We start from the raw sequence: 19,702 nt of genomic DNA, 5'->3' as shown, positions 1-19,702 counted from the left end.
TCATAATGCGGCAATATTGTCTGCTCTTGAGTTACCAGATTAAAAACGTGTTTCAAACCATGGAATAAAATTTTGATTTTCTGCACATGTTCCCAGGTTGAAGATCGAAGGTTTAGGTACATTCCAATGGTTGTCTTCCTGTTCGTGCCATCTGGGTCTGGCCATTTGGTTGACACTGAAGTTGTCCGGCAGGCTTCTTGGGCGAGGGGCTGTAAGGAGTCTAATATATTGGCTAATTCCTTAATGCAAGACCTCTTACCTTTTGTCGAAGAATAAATGTATATAATGGGATCAAAAAAATAAGAGAAGTGAAATATTTTTTAGTTCAATTTGACAGCTTGCACCTGTGCAATTAATGTTCAGCTTAGTGCAACCCAGGTGAAGATGTGTTGTTGAAAGAATGGCTAATCCTCCTGAAGATCTTCGTTTTGTTAAGAGTCTATTGGCTGTAAACAGCAAAACTTTCATATCCAGCCATATCATTGTTTGTAGTACTCCATGTTTCCTGGAGACAGATTACATCAATTGTAGAAGAAAGTCAATAGTGTTTTACTATTTTCTGAGTGCTCTATATCCTGCTATATGACAAAAAGCAAAGATTGATCCTTGCATGAACATTTTTTCCATTGTTACTTGCAGTGACTTATGAATTGTTCTTTAAGTTTAAGCATGCAAACAAAGTTTTATATGAACAACATTTTCAATAGGATCTTGAGACTGAGTATTTCTTTTATCGCATATGAAATATTTCTCAAATATAATTACTTTAGGGACAAAAACGTAATACTGACAGAGAGGCTACATTATTTGCCTTTTCCTGATGCCAAACATAGTCATCCCTGCCACATAATTCCATTCATGCTGAAGATATATTACTCTCTCATTATGCCTCGTCAAATTAGGATTTATATAAGGCCAGAAAACACAGTCATTGCTACCTCAACTGCCCAGGCATGGCACCTCAAATCCACAATATACATCTTCTATCAAACTTTTATATCTATACAAATTTCTCCAAATAAACATGACCCTAAGCTTTGCATCAAAAGAAACCTTCCATCGCGCCTTGCAGAGGATTCACTCACAGAACTACTAACATTTGGATTGTATTTCAGCTTTTTACCTCAGCACTTAGAATCAAGTATGTTTCGAAGCGTGCTCTACATAAACATAATTTGATTCTCAATTGCCACATAATTCCAATGGCCCTGTTTAGAAGTAAAACCAGCTTCGATAAAATGCTTGTGACCTGGTTAACCTATCTAGGATCTACAGTCATGCAATCAATTCTGCAGTTAAAAAATACACCAGTAAAATAATAAGCACTGGCAAATCCAATAGGTCTCTTCTTTCTAATGAGAATGCCAAGCTATTGGCGTTGCCAAGGATTGTAAGTAAATAATGATTTACAAAATAAAAGAAAAAAACACTTCATAATAGTGGAGGAAAAGCAAGCACATATTGTAAGGTAAACTGTACACTGAATTACATATTTTCACATATTATACAGGGCATGGTTTATTTATCAAATACTTTTCAGAAAACTGAACTGAAAGAATAAGGAAATGTACAGGAAAATGCTTGCCAATGTGTTGATTTCATACAGGACTCAGAACTGAAACATGCTACAGCCATCTGGCCCACTGCAGTAGACCAAGAAGCAGATTTATGGGCCTGCAGACGAACTGATATATCCTTTTTAGTCATGCTAATTACGCCTTCTGCCCCAAACGCCACTTGGATGAGTGCAGTGTCCAGTCAGTCTCACAAGGTCATGAAAGCCTTTGTTTGCCAAGGCTTGTGCATTTGTGCAATATGTGGAATGCAGGAGATAAAACAAAAGCAACCCTTATAGTATGCTTTTTTTAGTAATACCCTGGGAAGCTACTGGGAGAGGTGGTGAGCAACATAGAGCCTCGGAGACAGCAAAAAGAAAAAAAACAGACTCTCATGATGTGTTGAATGAAAAATAAAAATAGAGTTCCCTAAAAGTGAGTAGTGGAAGGATACACGTCAACCAATCAAAAGGATAGTAAAGAGGTTACATAAACAAAATTTGACCCTCAACTGGCAAATAATTCTTATGACACTGTTTATAAGACCAGCCATGATCAAATGCCTATCAGCTGGTTAATCTATCTAGATTCTGTAATAAAGCAATCTGGCAGCTTAATGCAACGTAAAAATGCAAGATTTGGCAAAGCCAATAGGTTGCTCGTTTATAATAAGAATGCCAAGGTACTGGCTTTGACAATGCATCTTAGTAAAGAGTTGTTTAAAAACTAAAAGAAAGAAACATTTCAAAATATTCGACGAAAAGCAAGCACATATTGAAAGGGATCTCAAAACTGCACACTGAACTAAATATGTTCAGCCTTTCTAAACGGCATGGTTTATTTATCAAAGACTGTTTATGCAGAAAACTCTGCACAGATTTTAAGAATAAGAAAGTTTATAGGAAAATGCTTGCCAACGTGTCATTTACTTTCCACAGGACTCGGAACTGAAAAATGCTCCAGCCATTTGGCCAACAGCAGTAGTGCAAGGAAAAGATCTATGGGCCTACAGAAGGAGACATCTCCTTTGCCTTAATTTGAATTGCACTTTCTGCCTCAAACTCTAGCTGAGTGAGTGCAGCATGCACCACTCCCCTAACGCAATAAAAACCTTTATAGCGAAGGCATGAGTATTTCTGTAATATTGGGAATGCAGGAGAAAAAACAAAACAAAAATCCTTATAATCTGCTCTTTTAAACTGGGAAAAAAATATACCTGTTGCTGTTCATTCACAGACAAACTAGGAGAGATGGCAACACAGAGCATGGAGTGAGCAAGAAAAAACACACAAACACACACTTTTACATGTAGTGTAGCATGAAAAATGAAAAACATAGTTCCCTAAATGTGAGTAGTGGAAACATACAAGTCAACCAATCAAAAGGATGGTAAAGAGCTATGCTGGGCAATCACAAGAGGAGCAAGGTAAGTCGTGGAATACGAATCAAGCAAATGAGGGTGGCAAAAAAAAGTCAACCAACAGTAGGTAATGGGTGAAGTAAGTTTTTGGCATGGTCCACAAAAGGCTATTTCCTACCGAACAGCTAAAAGGTAGCCCAAAAAGAGCAGAAACATTATTCTTCATCCACCCCATTTTTCTTTATCTACTGGGTGGTTTATAGCCAGGAATTTGCCCTATTCAATCAGCTGCTTAGTAAAGAGAGTACATTCTGACTACGTGATAACAGCTTGATCATCTATGAGCAGATGAATTATTTAATTGAAAGGTCTAACAAGGAACGAACACCTTTCTGAGGTCTCACTTTAAGCTACCCATCTCCGATTCTGATTTTGTTTACTCTTACGCATAGCTATCCTCATTTATATATCTAAAAATATATTGGAACTCTACACCCTAGCTTGCACAAAAAAACTGTTTCATAATGCACCTAACGCTGACAGCATGGAACGTTTTGTGTTTAAATACATCCCAAAATGTATTTTTTCAACCCTGCGCACAAAGTACAACCCCAAAGGGCCCACTATGAGGGGTCGCCATATTCTAACAGCCAGCTGAGGGACTGAAAAATTACATGTAATCATTAGCTGGTCAGAGACAAATGATTTTGATTACAAACAGTGGTCGAAGTAGTCTAAAAGGGTTTTTTCTTAAGTGGGACAACTTAACATTTCTTAAATGTGTTACACATTAAATACAACATTGCTTTCATTTATAGCATTAATAGTATCGGACTAAAACAAAAAAAAAGTGCATCTTGAACATCTTTGTTGCTAGTACTTCACGCGCACGTATATGTATGTAGTATCTTGATTTACACTGGTTGACCCAGTTGTGCAACGCAAAAGAAATCGGACATTCGTCTGAGCCAGAAGCAACCTCACAGTTGTTGGGTATTGAAACCTGATCCGGGCTTTCCCAGTAACGCTACACCCCCGGTGTTGCATTAATTATATAGCGCAAACTCGACCAAATGGTATTGGAGCGCTTTACACGAGCACCTTATTTACATTACACATTCAGGCACGGGGAGATTAAGTGATTTGCCCAGAATCACAGGCTGTGGACGCGACCCCGAGGCTCGAACCCTGGTTTCCAGCACCAAGGTCTGCAGTCTAGCCGACGGACCACATCCCGTCCCCGCAGACAGATTGCTCCTGTGAGACCAGAACATTCCCCTTACCATCACCCTATGCCCCAATGTCAAAAACGAAGGATATTCTAAGGGCTGTTAGCTGTGTTACCATGACGACGAGGCACTCGGGGTGCACCGAAGGAAGTCCCCAGTCTCCTCCCCAGCAGCTCAGTTTCATGGCAGTCGCCATGTTGTTATCGTTTGCCCTTAACCCGGAAGGAGTCTCTGCACTTGATTCCACCCGCCCTCCACTTCCCTCTCCTCTAAAATCGCTTGGCGTTGTTTGGAAGGAAGGAGGAGGTAAGGGTGGTAGCGGATGCTCAGCTGGGTGGATGGAAACATAAAAGCCCATAAGCACAAATCAGTTAGCGGCAGACATGGAAAACATATTTTGGGAGCACGCCATGGGGAAGTGGGAGTGAAAAGCGAGAACGCGAAATAGTAAGTAGCAGGGCTGAAATGAAACGGCGGCGGGAATAAGTTGGTTTTGAATAAGACAAGTACCGGTTAAGAGGGCTATTGTACTTGTTGTGTGACAGTACCAGCGCTTCCCAGTAGAACAGACAGTTTAATTGGATAGTGCCACTACTCTTCTACAGAGGATCGGTAACTAATGATTTTAGCAGGATACTCTCTTGGGCTGTAAGTGGGCCGAGCCTAAGAAATACTTTTGTATTTGTATAGATACAAAAGTTTGATAGGAGATGTATGTTGTAGATTTGAGGTGTCCATAGCTGGGTAGTCGAGATAATTAGAGGTGAACAAGCCCCTGGAAGCTGGAGTTAGAAACCTGGCTGTAATGAACGGTCGTCGACGGAAATAGTATTAAACTGGTTTATTTCTAAATGAAGCACCAACTCAGGAGAGCGAACGGAACAACCTCCTCTGCTCTCGTCTTCCCCAGCAGCTAGGTCTCCAGATTCTAACCGAGAATTTAGAACCCAAAGACAACACGCTGAAGATTACGAAAGATGCATAGAACTATCCAACACAACACATCTTCTCCTCATAACAAACTAAAAAAAACACACAATACAATAAAAGATCAATAACAATTTCAATAACCATATGAAGTGCACCATACAGTACCAAATAAGATTAATAATAAATTTCAATAATTGTCATTAGAATCTTCACAAATAAAATCGAAAGGCATTTAGGTCTAGTCCCTACTCTTTTAATCTCTGTAATCTCTCCCCTACTTCCAGCTTCACTTCCACTTTCAGCAATATTCACATCCTCTCTACTCACACTAGGAACAGCATCACTTTCAATTTCACCAACACTTTCAGCAACATTAACGTCCTCCCTACTCACACTGGGAACAGCCTCAATTCAACTTTCAGCAACATCCTTTCTACACACACTGGGAACAGCATCAACGACGCAATCAAAATCCTCACACAAATTGTTTGTCCTCTGAGGACTAGATCCTTCTCCACACTTTGAAATTTCTCATACAGGTCCTTCTTTGCTTTTAAAACAGCAATTCTCCTAAAATTCCATGCTTTGCCATCACTAAGCTGTTGTGCATTGCTGAAAACTTTGGATATTTTTAAAAGTTCTGAGAATTGGCTCTGATCTTTCCTGACCTCCCACGTTTTTTTAACCTTAGCCCACAAGCCAATTTTCACTTCAGGAGAACCAGAACCTCTGTTGCGATCAAAAGTTTCCTTGTGCTTGTAATGTGTTCTAATAATTCTTTCCCTTACAACCTCAATAGGAACAGTGGTAACTGGGATATGTAACATCCACTCAGGATTACATATTGTTCTTGCTCCTCTGCCTCTCATTACTTCAAAAGGCTTCATGTACTGTAGTCCTATATGCCCACACCGCTTTAAAAACTTCTTTTTCCCAGTCAGCGCCATTTTTGATAGCCATCTGAACAGTGTTCTTTAACACTCTGTTGAATCTTTCTATCATACCATTGCCACTGGGATTATACAGAGATGTGGTTCTATGCAAAATTCCAATATTTTCAAAATAATCCTTAGCTAATTTTAATAAAAATGGAACCCTATTGATAAAAATAACCTGCACTGGTAAACCCTCACTTACAAAGACTTTTTCCATAAACAATAAAACTTCCTTAGAATCTACCTTCTCAACAACTTTATTCGCAGGCTATCTTTAGAAAATGTCAATCAAGGAAATAATATACTTAGCAGGTGTGCCTATAGGTCCCATAATATCAATTGCTACAGTGTGCCAAGGTTTCTTGGGGACGATGGGTTCACACATGTTAGGTCTCAATGTCTTCAAAGATTTATCTGAATTGGTACACCAAACACAATTTCTAACAAGTCTTTCAATAAGTATGTCCATGCCCGGCCACCAGTACCATTTTTTAACTCTTTGTTTAGTTCTTACGATACCATTGTGACCGTCATGGCACAATTTAACAATATTCACCCCCATAGAATTAGGAGGTATGACTATCACCCCGATAAAGAGATCTATGAACAACAGCAAGTTCATTCCTCACTTCCCAGAATGGTTTTAAATCTTTCCCAATCGAACATTTGCTTGGCCAACCGAGCTCGACAAACATAAGTTGTTGTGTACACACTTCTTGAGTATACTCAGATTTCCACTCTTCTTCCTTTAAGCTAATTGCACTGTCATCATGCACCAAGGTTCCTTGGAAATCATCCCACTCATTCTCATGACATTCCTTAATGTCAGTAGGCATGCTTGATAAAAAATCAGCCACTACTTTTTTTTCCCAGGAACCTACTCAACTTTGTACACAAAGTCCTGCAACCTCATAGACATTCTTGCAATCCTTGCCAAGTCATTATACATGCCTAGAGTGGATAATAGTTTTACTAAAGGTTTGTGGTCACTGCAAACTTTGCATTGCTTACCCCAATTGAAAGGTCTAAAATGCTCCAGAGCCCAAACGCAAGCTAATGCTTCTTTCTCAGAGACTGAGACTCTTTCCTCTGGAGGAGACAGGGAGCGGAAGGCATATGCTACTATGGACTCCTTACCTTCTGAATCAATTTGGGACAACACACCCACTAGTCCTTTGTTACTAGCATCCACAGTGACAATACTTTCACCATCAGGGTCAAAACATCTAAGAACAGGGGCTTCCACAATTAGCTTTTTGATGTCAGTGAATTCCTTACTGCACTCTTCCGTCCAGCAGAATTAAATTTTATTTTTTAAGCAGCTGTCTTATGTTATATACCCGGTTAGAGAATCCTTTAACAAATTTGGAATAGAATTCTACTAAAACAATGAAAGATCTTACTTCCTCCTTACTCGTGGGAGGTGGAGCATTTTGAATGGCCTCAACAATGGATGGTTTGGTAGAAACCCCTTCACCACACAAAACATGTCCCAGATATGTAACAGATTGTACAGCAATTTTGCATTTCGAGTGTTCAAGAGTCAGCCCTCTGTTGAAGAATATTTAAGACATTCGTTAAAATACTATCATGTTACTGATGCTTTTACCATAAATAAAAATATCGTTTTGGAAACATTTCACGTTCGCCAAGTCCCCAAATAGTTGGTACATCAACCTCTGAAAAACTGCTGCGGCTGAAGCCAACCCAAACGGCATTCTACGATATTGAAAACATCCAAAGGGAGTGATAAATGCCGTCAAGGACTTACTTTACTCACCCAAACGAATCTGATGATATGTGGCGGAAAGGTCAAGGGTAGAGAAATATTTGGCATCCTTAACTAAGGCTAACATCGCAGAGATGTTTGGAAGTGGAAATTTGTCAATTACAATCTTATTATTGAGATGTCTCAAATCAATACAGAGACAAATTGTTGCATTGCTACGTCTTGCGACAACAATCGGAGAAATCCACTGTGAGGACTCAATAGTTTCAATGATGTCAGCATCTACCAACTTCTTTAACTCTTTTTCCACCTCCATCTCTTACTTGGATGGGAATATTTCTAACTTTATGTGTTTTGGGACATGCATCAGGTTTTAAGAATATATTGTGTTTGAAATTGTTCAATTTTCCTATTTTTTCACTAAATACTTTAAGAAATTCCTCCAACATTTCTGAACTCAAAGTATTACTTTCATTCATGAGCATAACAGGTTCCGGGCTGTTGGGGTTAAGAATTATTCCTTATTCTCCTTGGTCCTTCCATCCAAGTACAGCTGGATCTTTCTTGGCAACATTCAATTTTCCAAAAGATTTCCTATTTGTGAATCCAAACACTAAATGACGGTACCCCAGCATGTCAATTTTTTTGTCCAGAATACCCTTCTGGATGAATATCAGTATCAATTATTTTGTGCCCAATGTGCTTGACGAATTTTGTCAACCATACATTCTCATTAATGATAGTATATGGGGAGCCTGAATCCGCTTACATCTGCACCCTTACTCCACCAATATACATAGAGCATAATGTTTTTTTCCTTTCACTGACTGAGTTGTCATTAATGTTCAAAAGAAAAAGCTCTTTTGAGTCAAAATCTTGTGCTAAACATTCTGTGTCATCTATAGAGAGTTTCCTTACTACACTCCGACATCCATCACTGGAATTACCCTCATCAAAGCATTTAATTTTAACATACTTTTTCTTTTTACACACTTTAGCAAAATGTCCTACTACGCCACAGTTAGAGTACTTTAGCTTGATAGCTGGACAAAATTTACTGGATGCTAAGTGAAAAGCACTGCCACAACGTTAACATCTAAAGCCTTCCTTTTTTGTTCACCTCACTTTTTCTTTTTTAACATCGGGGTATGGTATTGACAAAAGTCTTGTTTTATGAACTTGCAAATAATCTCATCAGGATTAACTTTAGAATCTAATTTTAGAGCTTTAGCTCTTAAGCTAGATAATTCTACTTTCCTGATAATAGCTAAAATATCTTTAAGATCAGCGTCCCCATTTAGCCAAAGTCTATCTTGAATTTCTGGGTCTCTAGTGTGCATGACCACTTGGTATCTAATAAATTGTACCTGTATGTGATCAAACTTACAATCATCCACAAGTTTAGTATGTGCAGAAATATATTCATCAGCAGTTTCATTGGCTTCTTGCTTTCTTTGGAAAAATGTATACCTAACGATACCTATACAGACTTTAGGTAAGAAATGGTTATCAACACCCTGTAGTACTAAATGAGACATTAGCATCACCCCCACCCGAGGTTTTAGTCATACGTTCATATACTTTAAGGACTTGAGGACCAACAGAATGTAAGATGATTTTCTTTTTCTGTGCAGGAGCCATTTTGCCATCATCATCTATGGGTTCCAAGACATTAAGAAAGTAAGCCTTCCATTCCACCCCTTTCATGCATGGGTTGTTGCTTCCGACTGGCCACAAGGCTTGTGGGAGTTGCAGTGTAACGTTTTGAGCTGCCATGGCTATGAGAAATGAAGTCTAGAAAATAGGAGCCAAACGATAATTCCACATAAAATGAACAGCGTCCACTCTTCACTTGAACAAAGAACTAGTTCGCTGTTGAAATTGTAAAATATGAAAAATTTACCTATAGAAGGCCTCAGACTGTATTGCTCTTGTAAAAAGCTGCAAACTTAGCTGTGGCTGTTGTGGAAATAGACGCTTATGAGCACTGCAAACTTAACAGATACGCTGTTGAAATTGACACCTTCATCAGCTGTGTCCCTAGTTCGTAATGGAAAACAAAATAGAGGCACGTAACGTGACCTCGCAACGTGAGGTGATCCAAAACGTTGCGTTACAATAGGAATGGCTGTAACTAGGCGAGGGTGTGATAATCTCGGAGCCTAGCAATGACGTGTAACATACGTAATTCCAGAGGTGAAGTAGACGCTTAATCGGCTGAAGATGGTGGGAGCGGACATCACACCAACTGAATGGAACGCCTCGGCAAGTCGAAAAATGATCCTACGCCGATCATAAGGGTAAAAGCCAGCAATAGAAGAATAATGGATGGAAAGAAGCAGAAAATCCTTACTTGAAGACTCAAAGCAGATAATCCAGGTAATCCAACATGCCAAGGTTTATCTTTCCATGTAGTATTAAACAGGTATTCGCCGTAATGCATAAGAACTTGCACGCTATATTTGTAGGTTCTTGGTGCTTCAAAGACGCTCGTCGCCAGTATGTAATGAACAGTCGTAGACAGAAATAATATTAAAGCTCGTTTATTTCTAAATGAAGCACCAACTCAGGAGAGCGAACGGAACAACCTCCTCTGCTCTCGTCTTCCCCAGCAGCTACTGTCTCCAGAATCCAACCGAGAATTTGGAACCCAAAGACAGCACGCAGAAAGATTACATAGAACTATCCAACACAACACTGGCTCTTGCGCAGCTTGAGGTCCTCGTGGACCCTCGAGCCCAAAACGAGCTGAGTTTTCATGTTTATACAAGGTTGACATTTCAGTTGTACCGGTTTAATTTGCATAATTTATGCCATTTTGCGTTACCCTTTTTACGTGACATTACTCAACACTTGCGTAATTTTAATATGTTAAACATGATTAAAAACAACTAAATCTAGAAGTTATTTACATTTTTGATCTGTACACCTTACGCTTCAATCAGGCTTGAAGTTGATTTGACATCTATGGGGGGGGGGGGGGGTGAAAATTTAGGGTGCTTTATTGTGGCTTTCACCAAGCTTCATGTTGGGAGGTGTAGTATTCCATTCAGGTTGTTATTATCGATGTGCTCTGTAAAGTATTTGATTTTACCAATGCATGCTGTAGCTCTGCTTATACATTATTTTCTAGAATGCGACTTCATTGTGTATTGTGTGGGTTCTAGAACTACAGGCGAATGAGCAGTTGCCAACTGTTCTTTGAGCCGTGCGGAGTGGTCATGGGTCCAATTGTATAGTAAAGATACTTCAAGCTACACCATCAGTCTCCAGCTTTTTTTCAGACCGTGGCTGAGATGTTCTGAGAGATTCCTGTGGCTGCACACTACATTTTGGTACCAGGAGTGGGGTTCAACCTCCCACTGTCGCTTGGACCCACTGAAAGCGGCTCGCTGATGTTATGAGGATACCGCTTTCTATTTGATGTGGCCGATGTGAACATTGTCTAGATTTCTATTTTGGATACCCTGGGTGTGAATTATGCACGAGGGTGCTGGCGAGCGTTAAACTGGTGAGCCATTAAACTGTTGCTTGTGTTAACTGGACAAACATTTGGAATGTCTCCGCACTTGAGGATTCCTTCACAACAATTATTGTACATATGCAGTGACAAACTGTTCCGATGAGGTAATCTTATGTATAGTGGCTCTACGTCACTGCTTGCCGATTTGAAAAAGCTTGTTCGCGTGTTTTGGTTTGGATGCCAGCGCCCGACTTGTGACCTCATTCCGTCACGCACTTTGGCTGCTTCCACTGGCAATTTTACACAGTGGATTGTCGGGATGGTATTTTTGAGGTAAATCCCGCTGTTTGTTGCATCGATGCTTGAGTTTTGAGTGGAGCAGCCTTTACCAGCTGGTAGGAGTGTGTAAAGGTCCAGGGACAGCATATACTTCTTATAAAGCTTTATTTTTAGCACAACATCTCCAGCTAAGCTCAATGCTCACCAGCTTCTTCAGTTACAATGCCTTAACATTCCCTTCTCAGATCTGATATCATAACATTCTATGCTGTCAGTTCTGCATGTCTCCACACATCTCCCCCCCCCCCCCCTACAATATCCTGAACAGGAAATTCACATTTGTGATTTAGAACTCTTAGAACAACTATATATATATTCTTTATTGTCCGATTAATTAAAATCATTACAATAAAACAACACCGTTCATAAAACAAGGCAATTTCTTACATTCCTTAAAGATAATGAGGAAGTGTTACCATATCTTTATAACTGTTAGAAATACATAAAATATCATAAAAAGGTATTTTGTTCATAATCGAATATAAACATTACATTTCATTATTATTCACCATACATATTAGTAAACCCATCCATACAGATAATCTTTGAGTCCCCTCTCAGGTTTTTAAACAGCCCCTAAAAAGAAGCGTTACAACAAACAAATGATGGATGGAATGCTGACAATGCATACATTCTCCCCCAGTCAAGAGATCTGGGTTAAATCCATCGTTCTTTTGCCCACTACACCACCCCAGTTCAGACATGGCCATATGCAAATCAGTCTTGACCCTGTGCCTCATGGGAACAGTCCAGCCCGAACTGCCAAGCCATGTCTTCCCTGGACCGGAATCAAGCATCCTAGGACCGGTTTCTGGCTATCAGCCGTCATCAGCCAGGATAGCTTGACTCCAGTGGCGTAGTGAGCACGGGTCCCACGTCTGGGAATACCCATCCCACTTAGGGCGAAAAGCGTTACAACAAACAAATGATGGATGGAATGCTGACAATGCATACATTCTCCCCCAGTCGAGATCTGGGTTAAATCCATCGTTCTTTTGCCCACTACACCACCCCAGTTCAGACATGGCCATATGCAAATCAGTCTTGACCCTGTGCCTCATGGGAACAGTCCAGCCCGAACTGCCAAGCCATGTCTTCCCTGGACCGGAATCAAGCATCCTAGGACCGGTTTCTGGCTATCAGCCGTCATCAGCCAGGATAGCTTGACTCCAGTGGCGTAGTGAGCACGGGTCCCACGTCTGGGAATACCCATCCCACTTAGGGCGAAAAGCGTTACAACAAACAAATGATGGATGGAATGCTGACAATGTATTTTGTTCATAATCGAATATAAACATTACATTTCATTATTATTCACCATACATATTAGTAAACCCATCCATACAGATAATCTTTGAGTCCCCTCTCAGGTTTTTAAACAGCCCCTAAAAAGAAGCAGAGCATACAGTAACACATGTTTGGTCCAGTTGTGATCTTAGTACTTAAAATATAAAGTGCATCCACGTTTCTTAAAATTACCCCGAATCTCAGATATTTTATAAAATGTATCAAGTTACATTGTCAGTATAGGGGAAAACAATATAGTTGGAATCACAGCCGCTTTCTATTCCTATTATATGACCACAACATCGTCCTTAGCCAGTTTTTTCTCCGCTATAATAATACATTTGACAAAGTTAACTGTTAAATTGATGATACGCCCTTGGAGGCACAGTATTATTGCTTGGCGACACATTCTCACCCCTTGTTCGTTAAATGTTGGTTTTAAAAGTGTTAATCTTTCTTGACACAATTTGGGGCAAATACATACAATGTGCAATAACATTTCATTAATATAACCACATAATCTACACTTTTGTGATTGTCAAACTTGTACCCATCTAGTTGTACCATCTTTTGTTGGGTAATTTCCAAATCTAAGCTTAAGCAATATACCCCTTACCACCGGTGTCCAAGCAAGATGTTAGATAGAATTGGGGTTCAATTTTATTATACGAATTAATAACCGACCAGGCGTTCTTTTTTTTAATTTATTTTTTACAGTCTGCTCCTGATCCAATATTAATGATTGCAAGTTAGTTGATTGATTTAAAATCTGTTTTAAAATGGTTTTATTTCTAATCATATTGTCAAAAGGTTGGAGCTTAAAAGTATTCAAACTTTACGTTAAGTATGACCTCCATGGTCTTGCATACTCCTTATTTATTTCTTGCCAACACATACATGCAAGGGACTCTGGGTCCGATAAATAAAGTGAAAATAGGCATTTTAAAAATGCAGCTCGTCTTACCAATATTTGGTTTAGCAAACCAAATTCCACTCTAACTAGCGTGTCCAACATTTTTTGAAATCCTAAAAATGGACTTAAAAACTTTTATTTGTAATTTTTCCAGCAGTTGGCTAACTTTTTTCCTTGGAAATTATTGACCCATATGTAAGCGCAGGGATAAGTTTTGCCTTCATTACTTTTAATAAATGATTGTTACTAGGGCATGAAAGTTTATCATGCAACGATCTAAAGGCAAAAGACAATGAAGTTGCCTTGGCCTTGAAGTTATCAAAGTGTGGTTTAAAAGTCATTCTATCATCCAGCGTAACTCCTAAATTTATACTGCTTTACTGTTTCAATAGATAAATCCTTCATTTTCCATAATGTCTTTTTCTGATTTTGTTGATCCTATTATCATAATTTTTGTTTTTTTGGCATTTATTTGTAAACCATTCACCAATATATATCGATCAATCTTTGCAGCCCTATTTGCGTGTGACTTAGAAGAATAGTATCGTCTGCATATTGCAAATATTTTATACTTTGGCCTGCAATATTTGGCGAGTGTGCATTGACACTATGTAAATGATGAGACAAGTCAGCCATAAAAAGGTTACTAGCAACAATAATAGAACTCCAGAAATAATTGCATGCTATAAGGTTATAACAGAGTGATTGTAGAAACAATAATAACTGTAACGCAACACACACACAATGGTGCACATATTGCAGAGGATTAACCCATGACACTACACACATCACCCATACTTGTTGTAGTGCCATTCTCCAGGACCACCACACTGCGCTTGACTTCCTTCTCTCTGCATGGAGTAGAGTACTTGCTTTCTCCCTTAGGAACAAATTCTCTTTTTCTCACACCTACCCAATCACCAGGTCCAATGCCACACCTTCTCACACCCTTCATTCTGTTGTAGTATACCACATTCTTCCCTTGCAACCTTAGAACTCTCTTTTTACTTCCTCTCAATCCTTGTTCAGAGGTTCTCCTAGTGGACAAAGACACTCATCTGTGGGGCAGTCAATGGTGGCCCTTGGAGTACCCCCTCAACCTAAATTGGTCGTCAAGAACCTGGGAGTTCTGGTGGATGGAGTCCTCTCATATGAGGGGCACACCAAGGCACTCACGGGTACCTGCTTTGGCTTGCTAAATGGCTTAAAGCTGATTTTGGGACTATTTGACACACATACTCGACAATTGATTATTCAGTCCACCGTCGTGTCAAGGTTAGACTACTGTAACGGGTTGCTCCTCAGCGTCAACAAGTCAGTGACCAAAAGGCTTCAACGGTCACAGAATGCGGCCGCCCACCGCTCTCTTTGCACTTCCAAAATATTGCCATGTATTGGACCTTCTTTGCAGGCTCCACGGGCTAGCTATAGAGCAGAGAGTCTACTTTTAAAGCTCTCTGCACTACCCATAAGATCCTCTATGACCTTTGTCCTGACATCTTAAGTGATATGTGCTTCCGGTACGTTCCTGCACGGGCTTTGTGCTCTGCGGATTTGCACCTGGCCCGAATAACTCGGGTATGCAGGGCAAGAGCGGGTGGCCGTTCATTTAGGGCAATGGCACCGACCCTGTGGAACTCCATTCCCCTTGCCGCACGCAGCACATCCGACCACTAGATCTTTAGGAAAATGGTCACGCCGTGGTTATTCTCCAATCAGTAGCCTCCTGGATACCTACTATGCTAGACATAGCCCTGGGACGCCCTGTTGCTGGGGCAGCTATGCACTCTATAAGTCCATTAACATAACTACGACCTTCACTATACTTCCCAACCACACAGGACATTCTTTCGTACCCAGCAGCCTTCCCTTTAAGGAAACAAACGGTGAAATCCCTGTCACAGAATGAGGAGTTGTCCTATGTGACCACATCATTCTCCTCAATTCCTTCTTCCACAATAAGTGGTTAGCCAAGGACAACTGTACATTCACCATCACCAACCAGTTCACTCTCTCCACCAACCCATTGGCTTGAGGTCGAAAGAGAGCTACCCTCTCCTGCATAATCTCCATACCAGAAAGATAAGCCGTCATTTCACTAGACACAAATTGCACCCCATTATCCAACACAATAATCTTTGGTATTCCCTCATCCATGAAGGTTTCCTCCATGAACTCGATGACAGCTGATGTGCTCACTTCTGGCACCACCTTGATCACAAACCACTTGGAGTGGTAATCTACTAGTAAAAACTAGAATTAACCTGTTTGCTGTTCCCAGTCTAGTTACGGGTCCCAGAAACTCAGTGGCTAGCTTCTCCCAGGGCTTGTCAGGAAACCTAAAAGCTCTAACCATCTTGGTCTTATCACTATTTGCACATGCTACACAATCTTTTACTGTTTCCTCAACATCGTGATCGACACCATTCCATCAGAACGATTTTCTCACCTTCCTCTTCATGACACCACAGGCAAGATGTCCTTCATGAATAATGTCAAGAATCCTAGGTCGAATACTCTTGGGAGGAACAAACTGGGTCCTTCTCCTTAACTTTCCATCAACAATGCACAACTCGTCCCCGATCTTAAAGAATTCACACATTTTCTCTCTCTGTCCATCACTGTCCTCCCATCCACACACAACCCTCTCCTCCACTTCCTTCATAACATCATCATCCTCCCTTGCAACCATCCATTCACTTTCAACAATAGCTAACTCCCCATCCACAAACATATCCTTTCTGTAAGCTATCTCAGCAACTGTTTCCTCTATATCAACAGACATCCTCGACAGATAGTCTACCACCACATTCTTGCTACCCATCACAAAGTCTACCACCACATTCTTGCTACCCTTCACAAATTCTATTTCAAAGTTGTACTCCATCACAGTTAACAACCATCTAGTGATGCGTGGTGTAACATTTCCTTCCAAACCTCTTCGCCCTCGAAGATATAAGTTAAAGGCTTGTGGTCAGTTCTTAGTTTGAAAGGAATTCCCCACACATAGAACCCGAAGTTATTGATTCGCCAGCAACAGGCTAAAGTCTTGCTTTCAATCACGGAGTAAGCAGTTTCTGCTCCTTTCAATCTCCTGGATGCGAACCCAATCACATTCTCAACTCCATCCTTAAGTTGTGTTAAACTGCACTAATCGCTACTTTGCTAGCATCAGTGATGACATACATTTTACTCCTTACATCAAAATGACCCAAGGTGGGGGCACGAACGATACGCTCCTTTTTTGGAAGGCACTCTCAGACTCCTCCGTCCAATTTTACCCTACTCCCTTTTTCATTAACCCCCTCAAGGGTTCAACAATCTCCGTAAAATTCCTCACAAACTTTGCACAGTATTCTGCCAAACCTAGAAACAACTTCAATTCATCTTTGGCGTTAGGCTTGCACGCATTCTCAACTGCTGTTACAATACTCTTCTTTGGACTCGTATCTTTAGCATTAATGGTATGTCCTAAATATGCTACTTCCTCTTTCTTAATTTGGCATTTCTCTTTCTTCACAGTCAAGCCATGTTTTTCCAACCTCAACATCACTTCCTCAAACAACTTGTCATGGTCACGATCATTCTTTCCCACAATGAGTACATCATCTTGAAAACACAAAATCTGATATAAGTCTCTGAAGATATTCTTCACTACCCTTTGGAAAACTGCTGAGGCCGAAGCAAGTCCAAAAGGGATTCTCTTGTAACGAAATGCACCTAACAGAGTAACTAAAGAAGTCAGATGACGTGACTTCATGTGAAGATTAACTTGATGGTATGCGGATGACATGTCCAGGACGCTAAACACAACTCTTTCACCCTCCATGGTCAACATTTCGGAAATGTTTGGTAGTGGTTGCCTGTCTACCCAAATGCACTTGTTCAAGTCACGTAAGTCAATGCACAACCTAATCTTTCCTTCTCCCTTAGGTGCCACCACAATTGGAGCTAACCATTCGGTGGCTTCAATAGGCTCGATGATTTGTTGTTTTCAGTAGTCTTTACAGTTCTAGCCTCAAAGGTTCCATCATCATGTTAGGAACATTCTCACTTAGTGCACCACTGGTTTTACACCTTCCTTTAGAACAATTTTATGTGAGAACCCCCCTTCAACAGACCCAATTCGTCGGAAGACACTTTAGGATATTTCTTCATCGAGCCCTCATGGTCCCCCACATAGACTTCTTCCACCACATTCTGTTCAGCCAACATTATCGGTTCCACAGCATTGGGAATTGATCATTATGCCCAGATCCCGCTGATGACGCCAACCTAGCAAATCTGATCCATAGTCAGTAATGTACACCTTCCATAGACATATCTGCCCTTAAAATTGATTGTAATCCATTTCATTCCAAAAATGTCTATCTTTTTCCCTGCATATCCCACAGATCTTATAACAGACTTACGCAGTTGGGAACCATCAGTGCAGCACCATTTGTTCTCAAATGTTTCCCTAGAAATAAGAGTGACTAGACTCCCAGAGTTTACTAATACCTCTATGGGTTGTCCATCAAAGAGAACGTGACACTGCGGTTTCTCTGTCAACACTTTCTAATTTTACTCCTGGTAACTTGACCTTTGCCTCTTCGCTTTTGGCTTCCTTCTCTTCCTCCACAGTCAAAATTATTTCTTGAATACTCTCAGAAGTATTGTTAACTTCTTGATCAACTAGTTTGACTCTTTGTGTATCCCTGACCTCAATCTTGGTTCTGCACACTATAGCTAGAAGTCCCCTTTTCCCACATTTTCTGCACACCACATTTCTAGCTGCACACATTGCACTAGATGCGATATGGCCTGCAGCACCACATCGGAAACACTTTATTTCTCTCCAATTTGTATTTCTCTGTCTCATCTCTAGTTCCTCTTTGTTTCTTTCCTCACTCAATTTTTTAGTATCACCATTTCTATCTTCATTCTTTTCACTGGCTGCACAGCTCCAACTTCACCTATGACACTGTCTCTTCTCATTGCTTGTACTATCGATCTCCTTTAACCGTATCGCCGTATGTTCCATGCCTTTTGCAATTTGAATGGTTTCCTCTTAAGTTGGGGTCCTTCATTAACAACCTCTCCTTAACCCTCTTGTTGGTGCATTGCACTATTTGATCGCTAATAAGAGAATCTGTTCACTGTTTAAAGCGACATGACAATACTAATCCTCTCAAGGTTGCAACATAAGACGCTATGTCTTCATCCATCTTTTGCACACTGGAGAAGAACTTATGTCGTTCCAGTACCAAGTTGGTCTTAGAGGTAAATTGGATATCTAACATTTGCATGGACATATCAAAAACATTGTTTGGTTGCCCATCACCCATCCCTAAGGATACTTCCAGCAAATCTTCATAAATTCTCCTCCCCTCAATGCCTAAATGATGGAGAAGAATTGCTTGACATCTGGGTGGACCATAACAATCGCCACAAATTGCCAACATGTACGTGAGAAACAGTTCCACGGCACAGGTGGATCTCCAGGAGAAGCTAAGAAAGGTGGAGGGGAAGCCATGCCTTGATCTGCCATCACTGCAATAAACCCAACACAATAAACTAAAACAATAAGTTAAAATAACAATTTAATATAATAAGCTACCACAATAAACTAAAACAAATAATGCAAATATTTGACTCCTTATTGTAGCAGTCTATTTCTATGTTCATTGTAATGAGTCCATAGTCCTTATTACAGCAGTCTTATTTTTATGTTCATTGTCATAGGCCAATAGTCCTTCTTCTAATACAGTTGCCGGGACAGGAAACAGGAAATTAATTGTTGAAGCAAAAAGCAGGAAATCACAACCAGAAACCCAGAGGTACGAAGTGAGAAGAGTATTTTACTTTACTTCTTTTCTTTCCACAGTTACACAGTATGTTGGGATTTTAATACGGTCTGGACGTGCCCCGACTCTGCCGTATGTCTGCCTTGTCAGTGTACTAGTGAACACATATTGAAAT

At 40.3% G+C, this 19,702-nt stretch overlaps 2 protein-coding genes across 15 annotated transcripts in view; one reads left to right on the top strand and one right to left on the bottom strand.

The window, feature by feature from the left end:
• The window catches only part of MTX3 (metaxin 3), a 168,859-nt gene extending 164,449 nt beyond the window's left edge, over positions 1–4,410 (bottom strand). The window contains exon 1 of the mRNA XM_085632246.1: positions 4,261–4,410. Within this exon, the coding sequence (XP_085488372.1) occupies positions 4,261–4,341 (81 nt within the window). The 5' untranslated portion in view covers positions 4,342–4,410. The remainder of the gene's footprint in view (positions 1–4,260) is intronic.
• Positions 4,395–19,702, top strand: part of LOC146865436 (zinc finger MYM-type protein 1-like) — a 55,210-nt gene continuing 39,902 nt past the window's right edge. For 2 of the 14 annotated variants that reach the window (XM_085632243.1, XM_085632240.1), the window contains exons 1-2: positions 4,472–4,592; positions 19,466–19,560. The gene's annotated coding sequence lies outside the window, so the exon portion shown is untranslated. The other 12 variants (XM_085632239.1, XM_085632235.1, XM_085632244.1 and 9 more) reach the window with 9 other exon arrangements.

This window comes from Triturus cristatus, chromosome 2_1 (assembly GCF_964204655.1).
Source record: "Triturus cristatus chromosome 2_1, aTriCri1.1, whole genome shotgun sequence".
Classification (NCBI taxonomy): Eukaryota; Metazoa; Chordata; class Amphibia; order Caudata; family Salamandridae; genus Triturus; species Triturus cristatus.
Note: the sequence above shows the minus strand (reverse complement) of the source record. Positions and strands in the feature narration are given on the sequence as shown.